Below are 18,382 nucleotides of genomic sequence, written 5' to 3'. Positions count from 1 at the left end.
TGCTAGCCTAGTCATCTCCCTGGCATCTTATTTTCTATGTACAGAGGTTTTTGAGGCATTTGGCAGTGTGGACCCCGCCCTCCCCACCTACGATCTGAAATAGTCCCATCTAGACACAGGTTTATCACCTCATCTATTTTCTGGGGGGGGAAACAGACCACAATTTTTATCTACATTTGTGTGGGATGTTTGTGTGTTGTTGTTTTTAAGTGTAACACACTATTGTATGATATTGTATATTGGCACCATTATTTATATAAATATATCATTCATGTTGCGAACATTTTTAAAATGCCTTGTTGTAATAAGAGAAGTGCAATAATAGGAAATAGAGTACATTTTCCAAAACTTGCTTTGCTCCGTTTATGTAAATCGGCATCTCAGCAAATCCTTCTCTTCCCCCTCACCCCATTTTTTTAGTGGTTTTTTGAAAATAAACATGACGCTTACTATTTCTGTAGGTATTTGTTCTTTATATGTGTTGAGATGTAATTTAAAATGTGCCGTAAGTTTGTAATGTGTTGTTTGCCTTATAGGCTGGAGAGATTGTGAGGTCACACCAAAGTACTTAAAGTAGCCTGTGCGCCCAATCTTATTCTGATAAGTGGCAAGGAAATTTATTGTCTGAATTATCCTGTAGACATATGCTCATTCGTGTATCATTTCTACCACTTATGGCAGAGGACATGCTCCTTTTGTGCTTTGACATCAGCTGTTCCCAGACCTGTACAGATATCTTCAGCTACAGGCCCCATCAACTCCAGTCAGCGTGGCCAATGGTCAGGGATGATGGGAGTTGTAGTCCAAAACATCAGGAGAGCACCAGATTGAGAAATACTTCTTGGCATCGCCATGCTTCCTTCACCAGCCAAGCCTGCAATCCAGTTGTCTGAACGAGGACGTGCCTTTCGCACTAGGGACCAAACTATCTGGCATCACCTGGCCTTGGCTGGTGTGGGGACTTCTGGTATAGGGCAGCGCTGGTTCCATACTGGGGTTGGGGCTTAGACAAGGTGACCCAAGTGGTAAAGGTAAAGGTACCCCTGACCGTTAGGTCCAGTCGCGGATGACTCTGGGGTTGCGGCACTCTATAGGCCAAGGGAGCCGGTGTTTGTCCGCAGACAGCTTCCGGGTCATGTGGCCAGCATGACTAAGCCGCTTCTGGCAAACCAGAGCAGCGCACGGAAATGCCATTTACCTTCCTGCCAGAGCGGTACTTATTCATCTACTTGCACTTTGACATGCTTTCAAACTGCTAGGTGGGCAGGAGCTGGGACTGAATAACGGGAGCTCACCCCGTCACGGGGATTCGAACCGCCAACCTTCTGATCGGCAAGCCCGAGGCAAGACCCAAGTGCATACCTGTCAATGTTTCCCTTTTTTGCAGGAAATTCCCTTATTATAGCATTGGGAAACAGCAGGGAGGATTGACAGCTATGCAAGTGGACTTCCCCCCCCCCAAATGAGTCCACCTCCACTTGGTCATTTTTGCCCCATCCCTTCCCTTGCCCTCTTCCTCTGAAGCCAACCTATGCAGGTACCAAAAGAGAGAGGGCAAGACAAGCAGAGGCATCTTCTCCTTGCTTACTGTCACTGTTTTCTCACTGAGGTTGGGTAAACAGTCAATGAATACATTCATTCATTCATCAAAATAAACCATGGTTTTGTGTGTCGTGCATGAACCACTACAGGCCTTGGGCTTGCATACTCCCCAACTTAGCCCCTACACAGCCAAGACACTGAGTTTGGAAGCTTCCACTTGTGGTTAACCACAATTCAGCAGTTTGTCTGAGCTCCAAACTAACTATGGTTAGGTTCATTCAACCCATGTTTTGTGGGAGGGACCATTTTTGGTTTTTGTTTGTTTGTTTGTTGTATTTTGTATTCTCATGTTGTGAAATAGCATGTTCACTCCCACGACCGTAAAGATACTCCATGCAGTAGCTGCATAAATTCATTTCATGTAGAAAGTTATCATGGAAGGAGCAATGGCTAGGTTCTCACTGTTACGTCTTGCTATTTTTCTTTCTGGTGGAGAATACAAAACACAGAAGAAGAAGAATCCAGAATGATGAAAACATTCAAACACATAGATGAGAAAATCTAGACTATTGTAACATCCATTTAACACCCACCTAACCCAAACATAATAGGAAATAAGAAAGAGATTGGAGTAGTTTATTACAATACAGTGGTACCTCTGGTTAAGTACTTAATTCGTTCTGTTCTTATCCTGAAGCAAAGTTCTTAACCTGAAGCGTTATTTCTGGGTTAGTGGAGTTCTTAACCTGAAGCGTATGTAACCTGAGGCGTATGTAACCCGAGGTACCACTGTATGATGTTCATGCATTACTCCATCAGAACAACCTATATTAACATATTTATTCCCAGGGATTCTGGTAACCACAAAGGACTTGGGATAATGTGGATCAATTGCATACTCATAGCTTGGGCTCATTTCTACTCAAAGGGGGGTCTCTGTCTAAACTTCTGGGCTTCAAAGATTTTGTACTATTTTTACAGGAAGAATGCAATCATCTGCAGATGGCTTAGAAGAGTACATCCAGCTGTGCAAATCTGGAGTGCAGATGTGGCTGTTTCTGGATTTGATAGCGTTCAAAGACATAGATATATTGGTGGAAGATGCTGCTCCTTATTGGAGTCTTAAATCCAGCTATGGGGGCAATTTTTGCTTATATTCTTTCTAGTTGTGTGTGTGTCCCTCATGCTCAGCAGTGCTCAGGACTGAGCTGAAACAAGTTCAAACCAAAATGACAGTCAATACCATTATTATTATTATTATTATTTATTTATTTATTTATTTATTTATTTATTTATTTTACAAACCTGTGTTTAGGTTCAGTGTCGTTTCTGACATTGCCTATGAGAAAGATGCAGGTTTCCGTGTGTGTTTTAAAATTCCCCCCTCCTCCCTCTCATCTCTTCTTGGAATCAGCTGAAAAGTCATTTGTGGTTGTGTTAATTTCAGTTTCCTTTTCCTATTAAAGAAGGTAACAAGAGGAAACCATCAAGTTCCGTTTTTTGACTCATTCTGTTCACGAGATACCACGTTCAGCCTTCTTTTACCCTGCCTCAGTCTAAAGGTTGAATGGGGAAAGTATTCTTGAACTGTACCACTTCAGACCAGCAGTGATGCATGTTTGAAAGCCCCTCCCAAGGGAAAACCCATCTCTACACTACAGTAGCCGTGTTGTTGTTGTTGTTCAGTCGTTCAGTCGTGTCCGACTCTTCGTGACCCCATGGACCAGAGCACGCCAGGCACGCCTATCCTTCACTGCCTCCCGCAGTTTGGCCAAACTCATGCCAGTCGCTTCGAGAACACTGTCCAACCATCTCATCCTCTGTCGTCCCCTTCTCCTTGTGCCCTCCATCTTTCCCAACATCAGGGTCTTTTCCAGGGAGTCTTCTCTTCTCATGAGGTGGCCAAAGTACTGGAGCCTCAACTTCAGGATCTGTCCTTCTAGTGAGCACTCAGGGCTGATTTCCTTGAGAATGGATAGGTTTGATCTTCTTGCAGTCCATGGGACTCTCAAGAGTCTCCTCCAGCACCATAATTCAAAAGCATCAATTCTTCGGCGATCAGCCTTCTTGATGGTCCAGCTCTCACTTCCGTACATTACTACTGGGAAAACCATAGCTTTAACTATACAGACCTTTGTGATGTCTTTGCTTTTTAAGATGCTGTCTAGGTTTGTCATTGCTTTTCTCCCAAGAAGCAGGCGTCTTCTAATTTCGTGACTGCTGTCACCATCTGCAGTGATCATGGAACCCAAGAAAGTGAAATCTCTCACTGCCTCCATTTCTTCCCCTTCTATTTGCCAGGAGGTGATGGGACCAGTGGCCATGATCTTAGTTTTTAGTAGCCGTATGTCCTACTTTAAAGAAGACACTTCTCTATACTTGATGCACTGTCAGAGGGCAGTCCTCTACTGTATTTGAAAGTGTTCTCCACTTGGACTTCTGTCCGGTCCAAGTCTGCTTTAAATATGTATTTTTTTTAATAAAAAAACCAAAACAAAATAGGGAGAATTGCATGTCAACTTGGATAGGAAACTGGACAAGCATACAGGATACCTGGTGTCAGGGACTGGACTGAACAGGAGGAATGGGAAACGAGCCCTCGGTCTGATCAGCTCCTCTCAGAAGAGGAGGAGTAGGAAGTTTCGCCCTCCCTGTCCTCAGCAGTTTCAGGAGGAGAGGGAGACAGGGATGATGTACAGTGGTACCTCAGGTTACATACACTTCAAGTTACAGACTCTGCTAACCCAGAAATAACGCTTCAGGTTAAGAACTTTGCTTCAGGATAAGAACCGAAATTGTGCTCTGGCGGCGCAGCGGCAGCGGGAGGTCCCATTAGCTAAAGTGGTGCTTCAGGTTAAGAACAGTTTCAGGTTAAGAACGGACCTCCAGAACGAATTAAGTTCTTAACCGGAGGTACCACTGTAGAGCAGAATGAGGAATTGCCTAGTTACGTGATAGTGGAGGATGAGGAAGGGGAAGTTAGAGAGCAGACAGCAGAGACCTCCCTGGAGAGTATGGGAGACCCTCCTAGTCCAAAGGCTCGCAGGTCCCTTCGCATTTGAGAACAGAGGGTGCTGGGGGATGTGACTCCTGTGACTTCCTGTATGTTTCCAGGATGTTGTGGGAGGCGGAAGAGGAGGGACTCAGAGTAACCAACGTCCCCTTATGCGTGGAGACCTGGATCTTTTGTCTTGCAACCAAATGACTGAATAAAAAGCCATAAAATATGAACTGTTTGTTCTTCTTTACTCTGAGGCTAGCGGGGGAGGAGAGGATACTCCATGCCTGACACCTGGTCACAGTTTTCCCCTTTACTGTTATTTAAAATACAATTTTTTCTTCTTCTAAACTAGCATCTATACAGATAAGTAGCACAAACAGTTTTTATGCAAATCTGTGTTTTGAGGAGCCTTTATTTTCCTTTTTTTGCCATCCTGCTTACACAGACGTAACATATATCAGAAGCAAAACTCAGCTAGGACCCATGTCTGATATGTAACTTTTTATAGATGGAGGGGTTTCTTTGGGTTTCCTGCTTTAGGCACACAGAACACAGGAACTATAGCTAATGCCATAGAAGACAGAATCAGGATTCAAGATGACCTTAAAGAGATTGCAGAACTGGGCCAAAAGTAAAAAAGAAAAGAAAAAAGTATTTCAACGGGGACCAATGCTAGGTTCTGCACTTGGGCAGGAAGAACCAACTGCACAAATATATGCTGGGGGACATCTGGCTTGCTAGTAATACATGTGAAAAGGATCTTGTGGTCTTAGTAGACCATAAGATTAACATGAGAGAACAGTGTGATGCAGCAGCAAAAAAGGCTAATACTATTCTAGGCTGCATCAACAGAAGTATAGTGTCCTGATCAAGGACAATATACTTCTGCATAGGTTAGACAAAATCCTGGGGTATTGTGTTCAGCTCTGGGAGCCACCATTTAAGAAGGATATACTGGAACATACGCAGAGGAGGGTACTAAGATGATCAAGGATCTGGAAACCAAGCCTTATGAGGAATAGTTGAAGGAGCTGGGTAGGTTTAGCCATGAAAAGAGGAGACTCAGAGGAGATATGATAACCATCTTGAAATATCTCTAGGGCTGTCACATGGAAGAGTGTATTTTCTTCTGCTCTGGAGGGTAGGACTCGAACCAATAGCTTCAAGTTACAAGAAATGAGATTCTGACTAAACATCAAGAAGAACTTTCCGACAGGAAGAGCTGTTCGACAGCGGAGCAGTCTCCCTTGGGAGTGAGTACTCCTTCCTTGAGGTTGGATGGTCATCTGTCCAGGGGCGAAGGAAGGGGGCTGCGGTAGGGGTGGTGCGCCCCAGGTGTCACCACTGAGGGGGTGACAAAATGCCGGTCTGCACTCACCGTGGGGCCTGCAGCGTGCATGAGCCACACATCTCTCCTGGGAGTGATGCGGTGGCTTGGGCACCCACAGGCTTCACGCTGCCCCATACAGTCCGCCTGCCACCTCCCCTTCAGCTGTAGGGCAGCTGAGTGGGAGAAGGCAGGCAGACTCCCTGGAGGCCCCGCGGATTGCCCTGTCCTGACTGGCCCCACCCCTGGGCACAGGGCACATGTGCCACCCCAGGTGCCAGATCGGCTTGTTCCGCCACTGTATCTGTCATGAGACAGATCGAAGAGATTCCTGCATTGCAGGGGGTTGGACTAGATGATCTTTGAGATCCTTTTCAACACTACAATTCTATGAGGCTATGATTGGTCCATCTCATTCAGTATTGTCTACACTGACTGGCAGCAGCTTCACAGGGTTTTGGGACAAGTCGCATTCCCAGCCCTACTTGGAAGTGGTGGTAGGAATTGAACCTGGGGCCTTCTGTATGCCAAGCAGGTGCTACAGACCCCCCCCCCCTTATTGCTCCAGGGACACCCCGCCCTGTGTTTTCTCCTGCAGCCCATCCTTTCATACAGAGGCTCGTTCTGTCACATAGTTATCACCTGAAGCCTGAAGTGGTTCAATCCAGGAACAGTTTAATCATGTGGTCTTACCATCCAGCCCAATCAGTTATCTATTTAGATGGAAGTTACACTGGTAATTTCCCAACCCTTCCCCACAACAAACTTTCGCTATCACAAATCCGATACAAGCTCAAACTGTCAGTTTTAATTTCTCTGCAGTTGATTCTGACTTCAGTCACAATTACCCTTTTGCCTCACCCTACCTGCTACACATGTAAATCATTAAAGCCGCTCCCCATACAGAAAGAGGCAGACTTTACCACGTGCATTGCAAGACTCCAGTGTAGCAAAAACCACAAAACCACAACAGTGCCTCGCCAGTTCCTATTGGCTGCTTAGACTAACAGAAACCAGACAGGAGGAAGCAACCTGTGTTTTGGAACTGCCAGTCCTATTGGCTGCGAGGACCAGGAGAGCACCAACCAGGTTGAAGCATCACGTCCATTAGCATATGGAGAACATCTGAAATGAGGCAAAGCTGGTGCTAAACAGGAATGTTTGTTCCTGTAAACATGAATCACATCAAGAACTCAGTTTGCTAAAAAATCTATGTTCAGGTCAGTGGGATTCCTATCATCCTCTCCAAAGAGTCTGTCTAAACATAGATGCTTGGCTTAAAACATTTAGTTTTAAGATCCGATCTTTCACCAAATAGTATTTTGGAAACATTTTTTAGAAATGGTCCCAGGGCATAATCTGTAGTGGAAGAACATGAAACTGCATCTTCAACTTATATGTCTGGATCCTCTGAAGTTACACAGGGCTGAAGCTGCTTAGTGCCTAAATGGAGAATTTGCTGGATCCCCCAAGTAATGCCACTTCATGTTCTAATATAAATTCAACAATTGAGAAGTTAAAAATCTAGCAAGATTGCTTAGATCTCAAGCATTTGGCCAGTTCTAACTGTGTTGCCACTGACTTGACCAAAATGTGGGTGGGGGGTACGCAGGGCAGAGGCACACGATCTAAGAAGAAGAGTTTGGATTTGATATCCCGCTTTTCACTACCCGAAGGAGTCTCAAAGCGGCTAACATTCTCCTTTCCCTTCCTCCCCCACAACAAACACTCTGTGAGGTGAGTGAGGCTGAGAGACTTCAAAGAAGTGTGACTAGCCCAAGGTCACCCACCAGCTGCATGTGGAGGAGCGGAGACGCGAACCCAGTTCCCCAGATTACAAGTCTACCACTCTTAACCACTACACCACACTGGCTCTCAATCTAAGCACAGTTGCATGTCTGTACACAGTTTACTGGAAATGAACTCAATTGAACATGGTCGGATCTGTTGTTTGCATCTGTCTGTCTTGAGAGACACTGGAGTGTGCCTCTGGGGTGAAGTTAAACTGCTGCATTAGCAGCACTCCTCAGGACACAAGCCTGGGTAGTGTGTATGAAGGTCCTGTGCTGCCCAGATTACAAGACCCCCATCTCAGCCTCACTGATGTGGTCCAAAGGAAAGCAGAGCAGTATGTTTGGCACCAGCTTGGCTGCAGGAGTTGATGGAAGGAGGCATACAAGATGCCATCCAACCATTTTAGGGACTCCACTCGGGATTTGTGTAGGGTTTCCTCCTTCATCTTTTCTCCTCCCAAAGATATCCCTCAAGGCAGCAGAGGTTTAGCCCCAGAATTTTCCTTCTTTTAGATGGGCCCCCCTTCCAGGTTGACAAGCCCCATTTGCCCCTCACTTCCCTCTACAGCACGTGCAGAAGCCATCTTCTGCACTATTAGTCTTGTCCACTCAATCTCCTGGAGCCTGTCTTCACATGCAGGTGAATTCCCTAATTCACTGAGAGTTTGAAACCCATCAGCTACCCTCACCAAGCTAGCCAGTGGAAGCCGTTCCTGGGATGTGGCCGCTATTGCATGCTGACGGCTTCTAGGAGTCACAGCTGATTGAGGGCTGTGTTGAGGGTGGGGACCAAAGGTAGACAAACTGCCCACAATATGTCCTTAACCCCACTGTGGAATCTTCCTCTCTGTAAACATGCATAGGATTGTTAAAAAGGTAAAAGGTAAAGGACCCATGGATGGTTAAGTCCAGTCAAAGGCAACTATGGGGTTGTGGTGCTCATCTCACTTTCAGGCCGAGGGAGCCGGCGTTTGTCCACAGACAGCTTTCTGGGCCATGTGGCCAGCATGACTAAACTGCTTCTGGTGCAATGGAACACCGTGACGGAAGCCAGAGTGAACACATATGCCGTTTACCTTCCCGCTATTTACCGTATTTTTCGCTCCATAGGACGCTCCGGACCATAGGGCGCACCTCATTTTTAGAGGAGGAAACAAGAAAAAAAATATTTTTCTGGTTTTCCTCCTCTAAAAGCCATTTTGTTTTGTTTTTTGTTTTGTTTTTGAGGATCAGCTAAAAGTTTTGCAGCTTTTTTGCAAAGGGAAAAGCCCTGGGGTTTTGGGTTTTTTTTTGGAGGATCAGCTAAAGGTTTTGCTGCTGTTTTTGCAAAGGCAAAAGGCCTTTTTTGAGAATCAGCTAAAAGTTTTGCAGCTTTTTTTGCAAAGGGAAAAGCCCTAGGGGGGTTTTTTGTTTTTGTTTTTGTTTTGAGGATCAGCTAAAGGTTTTGCAGCTTTTTTTGCAAAGGGGGAAAAGCAAAGCTCCTTTTGCAAAGGGGGAAAAGCAAAGAGGAAAAGCCCCATTTTTATGGGGTTTAACTCACATTTCTGAAAAATCTTAAGGAAAGGGAGCCATTTCTACTGTTTTCAGACAGATAATCTAATCAGCCAGTCACATGTCCTGGGGAAACAAACAACCTCCCTCTGCAGCACATTCAACAAAGGAGGGCGGGGCTGAAAGGGAGCCGGGGACTCTTATCTCTCTCCCGATCTCCTGCTGATCAGCTGCTGAGCGGGGTCCTTTCAACACTCCCTTTTCTCTTTGTAAAATAAAAAGCACAATCTGCTTTTGGCCCCTGGGCAATTCAGCTCCAGGGACCACCATTTGCTCCATAAGACGCACAGGTATTTCCCCTTACTTTTTAGGAGGAAAAAAGTGCGTCTTATGGAGCAAAAAATACGGTATCTACTTGCACTTTTCGGGGTGCTTTCGAACTGCTAGGTTGGCAGGAGCTGGGGCAGAGCAATGGGAACTTACTCTGTCGTGGGGATTCGAACCTCCGACCTTCTGATCAGCGAGCTCAAGAGGCTCAGTGGTTTTGACCACAGCGCCACCCACGTCCCATGTATAGGATTCTACTGTAAGTCCTGTTTATTTCTATGGGAGAACCTTAACCATCAGCAAACATGGCTTAACTCTCCCCATCAAATGACTGGAGTTTCAAAAAAGTTCTCTCTGTTGCCTGGATCATCCTGATCGTTCTGCCTTTGTGGGGAGCTAGGGAACCCCCAAAGCTGTTTGCCCTTTAAAGGAGCAACGTGCCACTTCTCTGCCTGTAAGGGCTGGGCAAATTAAGTGCTTAAGCCTGAATTGTGCCAGGCACAAGCTTGCTCAAAAAGTCCAAAGGTTCCTGAAGCAGACAGATATTTTTAGCTGGCGGGAAAATTGAGTCCTGCTTCCTGGTCAGGTGTTTGCTTCAGGGAACTGCGCAGATTGAAAGTGCTGAGTGACGAATTGTTTTCCTCTGGCTTGACATGCAAGCCACTAGCCAGTTGAGAAGATGGAGGTTTGGCTTTAAACTGATAAACAGTAGGATTCCCCACTTGGCAAGAGGGGGAACAGTGCTCCAACTACGTACAGTTTGCTAGACTTAGGCAAAAATTTTACAACCCTCGTACAAAACAACCCTGTATAGTATACACCCAGGAACTCCTGACTGCTCCCAAATGTATTCAATTCCTGCCAGAAGAAGTGCAACTGAATAAGGTGTGGAACTTATTCAGGCTTAATGTGCACTCTGGATCATTCCTTTACAGCCATGCCTTTACCTTTTCTGAATTTGATGCTTTGTGATGTTAGGTGATGGACAGGGGGATGGTGAGACTTGCGGTGGTGCCCCGGCCTGAGAAAGTGTGCACGCATCTCCCACCATTGCTCTATAGCTCTGTCCAGTGGCAGCAGCGCTGCATGGAGGCACCAGTTAGGGGGTGCAATATTTGCCTTAGGGGGTGCAATACTTTCCTTGCCCTGGGCACTGGCAACCCATGATGCGCCACTGTCCAAGAGAGCCTAAGGAAGCAGCCTCTCAGATATTTGGGGACTGAGTCATTAAGGGCTTTAAACCCTAATGTGAGCACCTTGAATTGGGTCCCTTGGCTTGTTATAGCAATAGGAGATATTTGCATTACCTGGAAAAGGGTGTGGTTTACAGTAGGCAACCTTAACAACATCTACCCCCCTATTTTCACCCGCCTTGATAGATAAAATGGTCTCTGATAAACAACACGATTGCATCCGCCCCTAGACACAGTGGAAAGGTCTTCGGCAGGGTGATGACAAACATGCAGGTGTGCCAAAGAAACAGGTGAAGCCGACTCTGGCACAACTTTACCTTATACAAGGAAACTGGTAATTCCAGACTACACAGCCAGCTGAATACTGACTGCCAGGGTCAATGACCTTCTTCTTTAAGATTAAAGGAGGAATGAGTCATGCCTTAAGCTTTAGGGTTGCTGAGAGAGCCAGGAATAAAACCCACAAAGGGTTGTTCGGCTTCCCCCACCTCCTTGCATTGCAACTACAGTGGTACCTCGGGTTAAAGATGCTTCAGTTTACAGACGCTTCAGGTTACAGACTCCGCTAACCCAGAAATAGTACCTTGGGTTAAGAACTTTGCTTCAGGATGAGAACAGAAACCGCGTGGTAGTGGTGCAGCAGCAGCGGGAGGCCCCATTAGCTAAAGTGGTACCTCAGGTTAAAAACAGTTTCAGGTTAAGAATGGACCCCCAGAACAAATTAAGTTCTTAACCTGAGGTACCATTGTAATTGTCAAAAAGGCAAGGAGGAGGATGGAATCAGGAATGAAATCTGAAAGCTTCTCTGCACATGCTCCAAGATTTTGTTTAATATGCTGTTTCTACGCTGCAGCAAGAAATATTGGGTAAGTTCCTGAAGCAGTCAGCTTCAATGGAAAGCCAAGTCTGAATTTGCCTCCATCTCTACTAGTCCTAGTTACAAAGATGGAAAGCCAATCCAGTTGATTTATTGACATTATGGCCACATCATTCTGAATAGTACTTTACCAGGTTGCCTTGCTACATTTCGAAGGGAATACTCATAGCCATTTAAAGGGGCCTCCTACCCCAGAAAAACAATTTGTAGTAGGTGAATACACATTGCTATCCAAAGAGGCCATCCCAAGTAAAAGCAGTTAGTTCAATGTCTAAAATTACCAATATGACGGTACTTACTTTGGTTTGTTTCTGAAACAAACCATAGTAAAACTTGAAAGCCTTGTTATTGCCTCATTCACTTGCCAGAGCAAGGAGCGTCTGTCAAGGAGGATCTGGAAGATGGCACTGTTGCTCCAGCTCTAAAAATAAAAAAGACCCAGAGCTGCAACTCCCTCCTCCTATTCCAGCCCCCTCTGCCCTAAATTGTGACGGAATATTGGCAATTTGCTTTCACCCTCCTTAAAATTATCTATAGGGTTGTCTACTTTACAGTGTTTTAACTGGACTTTTAAAGCTGTTTTTAATTATATTTTGTGCACCATGTTGGGACATATATGTGGGAGGGCAAATAACAACAACAACAACAGAGATGATAATAATAATAATAATAAAGCTGTTACAGCTTTATTGTCAACTGCAAAAGAGACATAATGTATATATATTCAAATTCCACAGAAATTATATTCCAAAGCATTTATTTATTTATTTTTACAAAAAAACAACAACATCAAGTTTATTAACTCAGCAAGATGTCAGCACAAATTTTTGTAGAAATGAAAGCAAGAAGCCTGGGAAGCCCATTGTGGAAGGCAACAGATGAACATGTTTGCAAAGAAGCAAGAAGCATGAATGAACCGGGTTGCTTGCGAATACGACCCTTAAACACTTTGAACAAGCTATTTTGCTGTAAACAATCTTTCTGACATAAACACATATAGCTGGCAAATACACCAGCATCAAAACATTATACAAAAGGGAGAGGGATTCACCATTGCAAACAACAACAACACACAGTATAAATAAAGTCTTCTACCATATGTTTGAAATGACACTTCATACTTCCACAGTTATTTGTTTGCCTGAACACTTAACTCATCCAGAATCTGGCAACATGTACTAGATGAAAGCAATCTTAGGAAATCAAAATTTGTTGAAATGACACTTCACTAACAGAAAAAGATTTGCCAGCTTTTCATTGAGGTCAACTATTTTAGCTGTTTACACTTTTATGGAAGGCAGTCTGATGGGTGTGTGTGTGAGGGGGATCAAAGCTAATGTCCTGGCTTTGAAATATAGTGTCTTAATGAAATTACTGAAGAATGTGCACTATTTTTTGGCAGGAGGATGCTAGAAATGTATTGTATCTGAGCCATAGTTGTAATGTGCCTTTTAACCAGGGCTCAAGTGCAATTCATTAACCTGCCAGGTGGAACGTGAAATAAAAATGTTGGAGATTTAATCCTGCGGTTTGTTTAATGTCAGATCTCCAAACTGGGCAATTAGTACCTTGAAGATCTGCAGTGCATTCAGACTTACAAACCTTTTGGGTTCATTTTCATGCTGGTAGCTAGGATTTTTCTGAACGCACAAATCAACTTCTCCCATTGTAATGAATGGGAATCTCTGAGTATGAAAGAAATCTCTGCTGGCACGCCTGATATTGCATCCATCTCTAGATTGGGTTAAAGCTCTCTTTGTTATCTCTCCCCCATTTGAAAAGCAGCTGTAACATTTCACCTTCCTGACACATTTTGAATAATATGGTTGGTTTTCTTAGTGTAAAAGAAAAAGTAGTCATATTTTCCCTCTGAAATGTAACTCTTCATTTGCTCCTTTTCTTTCTACAGCTTCCTCCATTTAAGCCTAACACTGTAAGGGAATTTGTCACATTTGTTACAAATGGGAAATTGTATTCTGTTAACTGCTAGCTAAAGTTGTACAACTCATCTTAAGAATACTGTAACTTCTATTAAAAGGGTTCCTTTATTTTTTACAGCCCTCCGGTGTGCTTTCAAGCATGCTTTGAACATTCACCTGAAATATTTGGTTCCAGCTGATCACCCAAAAGCAATCCATTATGGTTGCAACAAAAATAAGCAATCATACAATGTCCTACCTGGAGGACTAATATTGGGACATTGGCACTGCAGATCTACTCGCTTTAGCGTTGCAAATTGATAGCATTGCAGTGTAATACATTAAAAAAAACAACGAACGTAATGTATTACGTAGCTGATTATACAACTATACGTTTCTATGATTCTATGTAACAGCTTACATTCATTTCGCTGTAACAAGCACACAAGCAAAATACTCCTTTCCCTAGCTGAGTTTAGCCTGGGATTCCAATTCCTAGGAAATGGGAATTACAAAGAGCTGATAAACTGATTTGCACTGTCCAGAGTTCAGAGCAGGGTGGTGGTGGAATGTTGATCGCTGGCATGCATGAAATCCCATAAATTTTCAATACAGTATAACAGCTGGGTGAATGAATTCGAGACCTATGGAAATCAGAACGTTGAACTCTGGGTTGGGGCACCCCTCCCAGATTCCTTCCTTTCCCAGTGCCCTTCACAGCCCAACGTCGCTGGTAAACAGTAAATTCCAGTTCTCTCCTTCTCCAGTTCCTTCCGTTTGCAAGCAAACTTTCACGAACGTTTTCTGAAGAAATCATATCACAGGAGCCTTTTCCTTCTCCACAGGAAACTGGCTGCAGAAATGCACAGGAAACGTTTCACCTCCTCTGTCTTACGGAAGTCTCTTTTTACGACTCCACACATGTAAAAGTCGGGTCTTCTGAAATTTTCTTTGATTTCTCTTCCTCCATTTCCTTTCCTTTTCCTTAAAGCGCTCTCACGTTTCAGGGCAGAAAAGCTTTGAAATCAGGTTGAGGATCTTCTGGCGGAGGTTCCACTTGTCCCCCATCCTGCGTAGCTGAAGAGCGCATTCCTTTACTGCCTCCGAGTCTGTAAAAAATACGAGCACGTTGTTAGTCTCAGGTGCTGTCTTCGGCTAATCATTTACTCATTCAATAAAATTTATCTAGGGCTCGATTGTAACAAAACAACTTCAAACCTGTCCATTGACGTCTTCAAGCATTATAAGCCTGATGCAGTTTTAAATTATATGTCATAATCATAAAACAAGAGATATTGACCCAAACCAGGGATGCCTCTGTAGTTGGCATAATCCTGCACATTCTGGATCCCCCATTCACTTCAATGCGAGGCAATGGAAAGTGAACATTCAGTTGCTCCGACTGAGGATGCTTCACACCCAGAATAGGGCCTTCCTACAAGTGTTTGTTTGGACATGGTGTTTTTAAGAATGCAGAGCTGGTAAATAGGACCGTACTTCAGGCATTTTGCAATGCTGACTACAGAGAATTGCAAAACTGAATATCAAAACGACAGCCCAGCCTCGTCCCCTATTTTGGAACAGAACTCCCCCACCCACTTTTTTTAAACAACACAGTGGGAGGTAGAACAGAGCACCCTCACCTTTGACTTCGTGAATATTCAAATTATTCAGGGAATCAGAGTAAACATCAGCTACAGGTGTAGAGCTATGTCAGAGCACACGCATTGTAAGCATGCGCTCCCTGTTTAATCTCTGGCCTCTCCAGTTAAAAGAATTTCAGGTGATGAGGAAGACCTCTGCCTGAGATCCTTGACAGCAGATAGTGGGTCAGATGGGCAAACCCTCAGCTACAGGGCAGATCCCTACGGTCATGCAAAGCTTCTGGTGGGATCAGCTTCCCTTCACAGCCCTTCCCCAGCTGCTTTCATAAGATCTGACCATTGGCCGTGGGTGCTGGGGCTGGTGGGAGTTGTAGTTCAAGGTGCTGGGAGGGCATCACAAGGCTGCTTTGCGGTCGTGGAAGTGAATGGCAATGGCTGAACAGGCAGAGCAAAGGCAATCCTTCAGGGGACTGTTGGATCTGGGCAAGTGATTGTTGCAAATATAAGGGGGAGGGGGAGGGGAGCCACACAGATCAAGGACTTCTATCACTGACCTGCCTAAAGAATTCTGACTGTTTTTGGACATTTGTACCGGGCAACTTGACAACGTAAGCGTTGATCTTCATGGCAGGTCATGAACAATAAAAACATGGAGGGGGGGTCATGACCTTGACCTAAGTGGGGTTGTAGCTATGCCGTCAGGGCCATGGAAAATGGGAGAGAAGATGTGCATTCAGAGTGGCTCCTTGAGTTGAGTCCCAGGACTGAAAAGGCCACTGCCCCAAAAGATTGTGGAACGAGCACGCCCGGGCCGGGCTCCGAAATCAAGGGTGGGGTGGCTCGGGTGATGTGTGGACTACATGGGCTCGGGGGTTCCTTCGGACTCTGCGATCCACTACAGAGGCGCCTCCAGACGATCGATTGCCGCTCACCTCAAGAAGACGGCAAAACTGATCCGGTTTGGATTTCGCCGCGCGACGGTGCCTCGACGGGCTCCCGCCTCTCAGGCCGGCGGGAAGCCTGTGCCCGAGGCGGCGGCGCGCAGACAAGGCGCCGAAGCGGGACGGCGTCCTCTGGGGCCCGTCCGGCTACCTACCTGGGGGCGCGGGGTTGCGCGGCGCGCTTTTGCGCGGCGTTTTGCTCGGCATCATCTCCGGCGCAGCGAGATCCAGCGGGAGGTTGTTTTTTTTCGACGGGCCTTCAGAGCAGCGCCGGGAGTCGACGGTGCGGACGATGCTCTCGGCTCTCTCTCTCCCGCGTTCTGCCAGCTTCTTGTCCCGGCGCGCCCAGTCAAAGAGAAGTTGCCGGGGGTTTCCCCGGTGACGTGATCGCGAAGCCCCGCCCCCTTCGACGAGGCTTTCCTCGGAGAGCCAATCAGAGGCCGGGATGCCCGGGCATGCGGGGGCAAGTTGGCGGAGGGGGAGGGGGCAGCGGAGGCGGGAGGGGGCTGGGCGTGTTGGAGCCCGTTTTGGGGACCAGAGGGGGTGGCACTACCGTAGGGCTGGCAGATCGGGGTGGGGTGATCGGGGCGGGCAGCCGGCGGCCAACGGAATTCCTGCTGCCGACTGCAAAACGCTGTTGTGGTTTTTTCTTTTTTTACTCGGGCGCGAAAGTGTAAATGTGCTGTTTATTTTAGCAAAATAAACGAGGTCGGTTTCGTTTCATCACTAGGGGAAGAAAACTACACGCTGGCAATTATGAACGGTGCTGCTCTTCCCATTTTCTCACGCGTTTTTGTTCAAGGATCCAATGTTTAATTCTGACCATTTAATGTTGAAAACTTTTACACACACTCAAACATTTTTTTCCTTTATAGAAGGAACTCCGAATGGCTGAATCTGCGCATTCAATAGGGAGTAACACTCACACAGCGCATCTCTGGTACTAGGGTGGATGTAATCGAAGCTTCAATTCCATTCCATTCTCCTCCTTGATTATCGTGTCTGCAAATATTTGGCATTTCTTTTTGAGGTGTGTGTGTGGCAGTTTCCATGTGCTCACTTATCCTTAAATCCACCATGTTTCGTGAGACTTCGGAAGGGCCTTTTCCCTTCAAAAGGCCCATCTCTCCTGCTCTTCATGTGCATGTAGTGTTCAAAGACAACAGCCACACCGGAAATAGAAGACACCCATCTCAAGCAAACTGACCTTCTTGCTAAGGGTCTGGTCTCATAGATATAATGCAAGTGGTTAGAAGAACACAGACAATAGCACAGCAGCAAAATCTGGGTGAAAGGGCATGTTTGTGTGATGTGGGAACTGAATCTAGCCTCTTTGCTCTCTCCTACCCATCACCATGGGATGCGGGTGGTGCTGTGGGTTAAACCACAGAGACTGGGGCTTGCTGATCAGAAGGTTGGCAGTTCGAATCCCCGCGACGGGTTGTGCTACTGTTGCTCGGTCCCAGCTCCTGCCCACCTAGCAGTTCAAAAGCAGGTCAAAGTGCAAGTAGATAAATAGGTACCGCTCCGGTGGGAAGGTAAACAGTGTTTCCTTGCGCTGCTCTGGTTCACCAGAAGTGGCCTAGTCATGCTGGCCACATGACCCGGAAGCTGTACGCCAGCTCCCTCGGCCAGTAACGCGAGATGAGTGCCGCAACCCCAGAGTCGGACACGACTGGACCTAGTGGTCAGGGGTCCCTTTACCTTTACCTTTTACCCACCACCCAGGAGACTGATCCTTTCTCGCACTTTTGGAGCAGTGCTATGAACAGGCAATAAGCAGAGACTGCTAGTAGCTCATGCAGTTTGGCATCCTGTTCTCATGGTGGCCAACCAGCTGCCTATGGAAAACCCTCAAGCATGGCTCAAGCTCAATCACACTCTCCCCTCCTGTGGTTCCAGAAAGCAGTAAACAGTGATACCATGGTTTACGAATTTAATCCGTTCTGGAAGTCCATTCTTAAACCAAAGCATTCTTAAACCAAGGCATGCTTTCCCACAATGGCGGGGGATTCAATTTACAAATGGAACACACTCAACAGGAAGTGGAACATGTTCTTATTCCAAGGCAAAGTTCACAAACCAAAACACCTACTCCTGGGTTTGCAGTGTTCTTAATCCAAGTTGTTCATAAACTAAGTTGTTCTTAAACCAAAGTCCCACTGTATTACTGTCCCCAGCTGCAAAGGCAGAGACAGTCTTGTCCTCTGTGAATTTCTCTAATCTTTTAAAGCCATCTGAGTTGGGGGCCATCACGTTCTCTTGTGGGAGAGTGTTCCATAATGCACTCAGTGGATAAGTACTTTCTTTTATCTGTCCCGAATTATCCAACATTTAGCTTCATCAGATGCCCATGAGTTTTAGTGT

At 45.7% G+C, this 18,382-nt stretch overlaps 1 protein-coding gene across 1 annotated transcript; it reads right to left on the bottom strand.

The window, feature by feature from the left end:
• Positions 1-13,832: 13,832 nt before the first annotated feature.
• Positions 13,833-16,475, bottom strand: PMAIP1 (phorbol-12-myristate-13-acetate-induced protein 1). Its single transcript, XM_033164252.1, has 2 exons — positions 16,171-16,475; positions 13,833-14,579 (listed from the first exon to the last, which is right to left on the bottom strand). Exons 1-2 carry the CDS (start codon positions 16,223-16,225, stop codon positions 14,467-14,469), a joined length of 168 nt encoding a protein of 55 aa, XP_033020143.1. The 5' UTR covers positions 16,226-16,475; the 3' UTR covers positions 13,833-14,466.
• Between the last annotated feature and the right edge of the window lie 1,907 nt (positions 16,476-18,382).

This window comes from Lacerta agilis, chromosome 11 (assembly GCF_009819535.1).
Source record: "Lacerta agilis isolate rLacAgi1 chromosome 11, rLacAgi1.pri, whole genome shotgun sequence".
NCBI classification, from domain to species: Eukaryota; Metazoa; Chordata; class Lepidosauria; order Squamata; family Lacertidae; genus Lacerta; species Lacerta agilis.
The sequence above is the reverse complement of the archived record's forward strand: the minus strand, read 5'-3'. Positions and strand labels throughout refer to the sequence as shown.

Excerpts from the sequence above, each read along its gene's own strand:
- PMAIP1 (XM_033164252.1), bottom strand. The coding sequence starts at position 16,225 with ATGATGCCGAGCAAAACGCCGCGCAAAAGCGCGCCGCGCAACCCCGCG. Across the intron at positions 14,580-16,170 it reads GCGCAACCCCGCGCCCCCAG|ACTCGGAGGCAGTAAAGGAA; the intron begins GTAGGTAGCCGG and ends TATTTTTTACAG.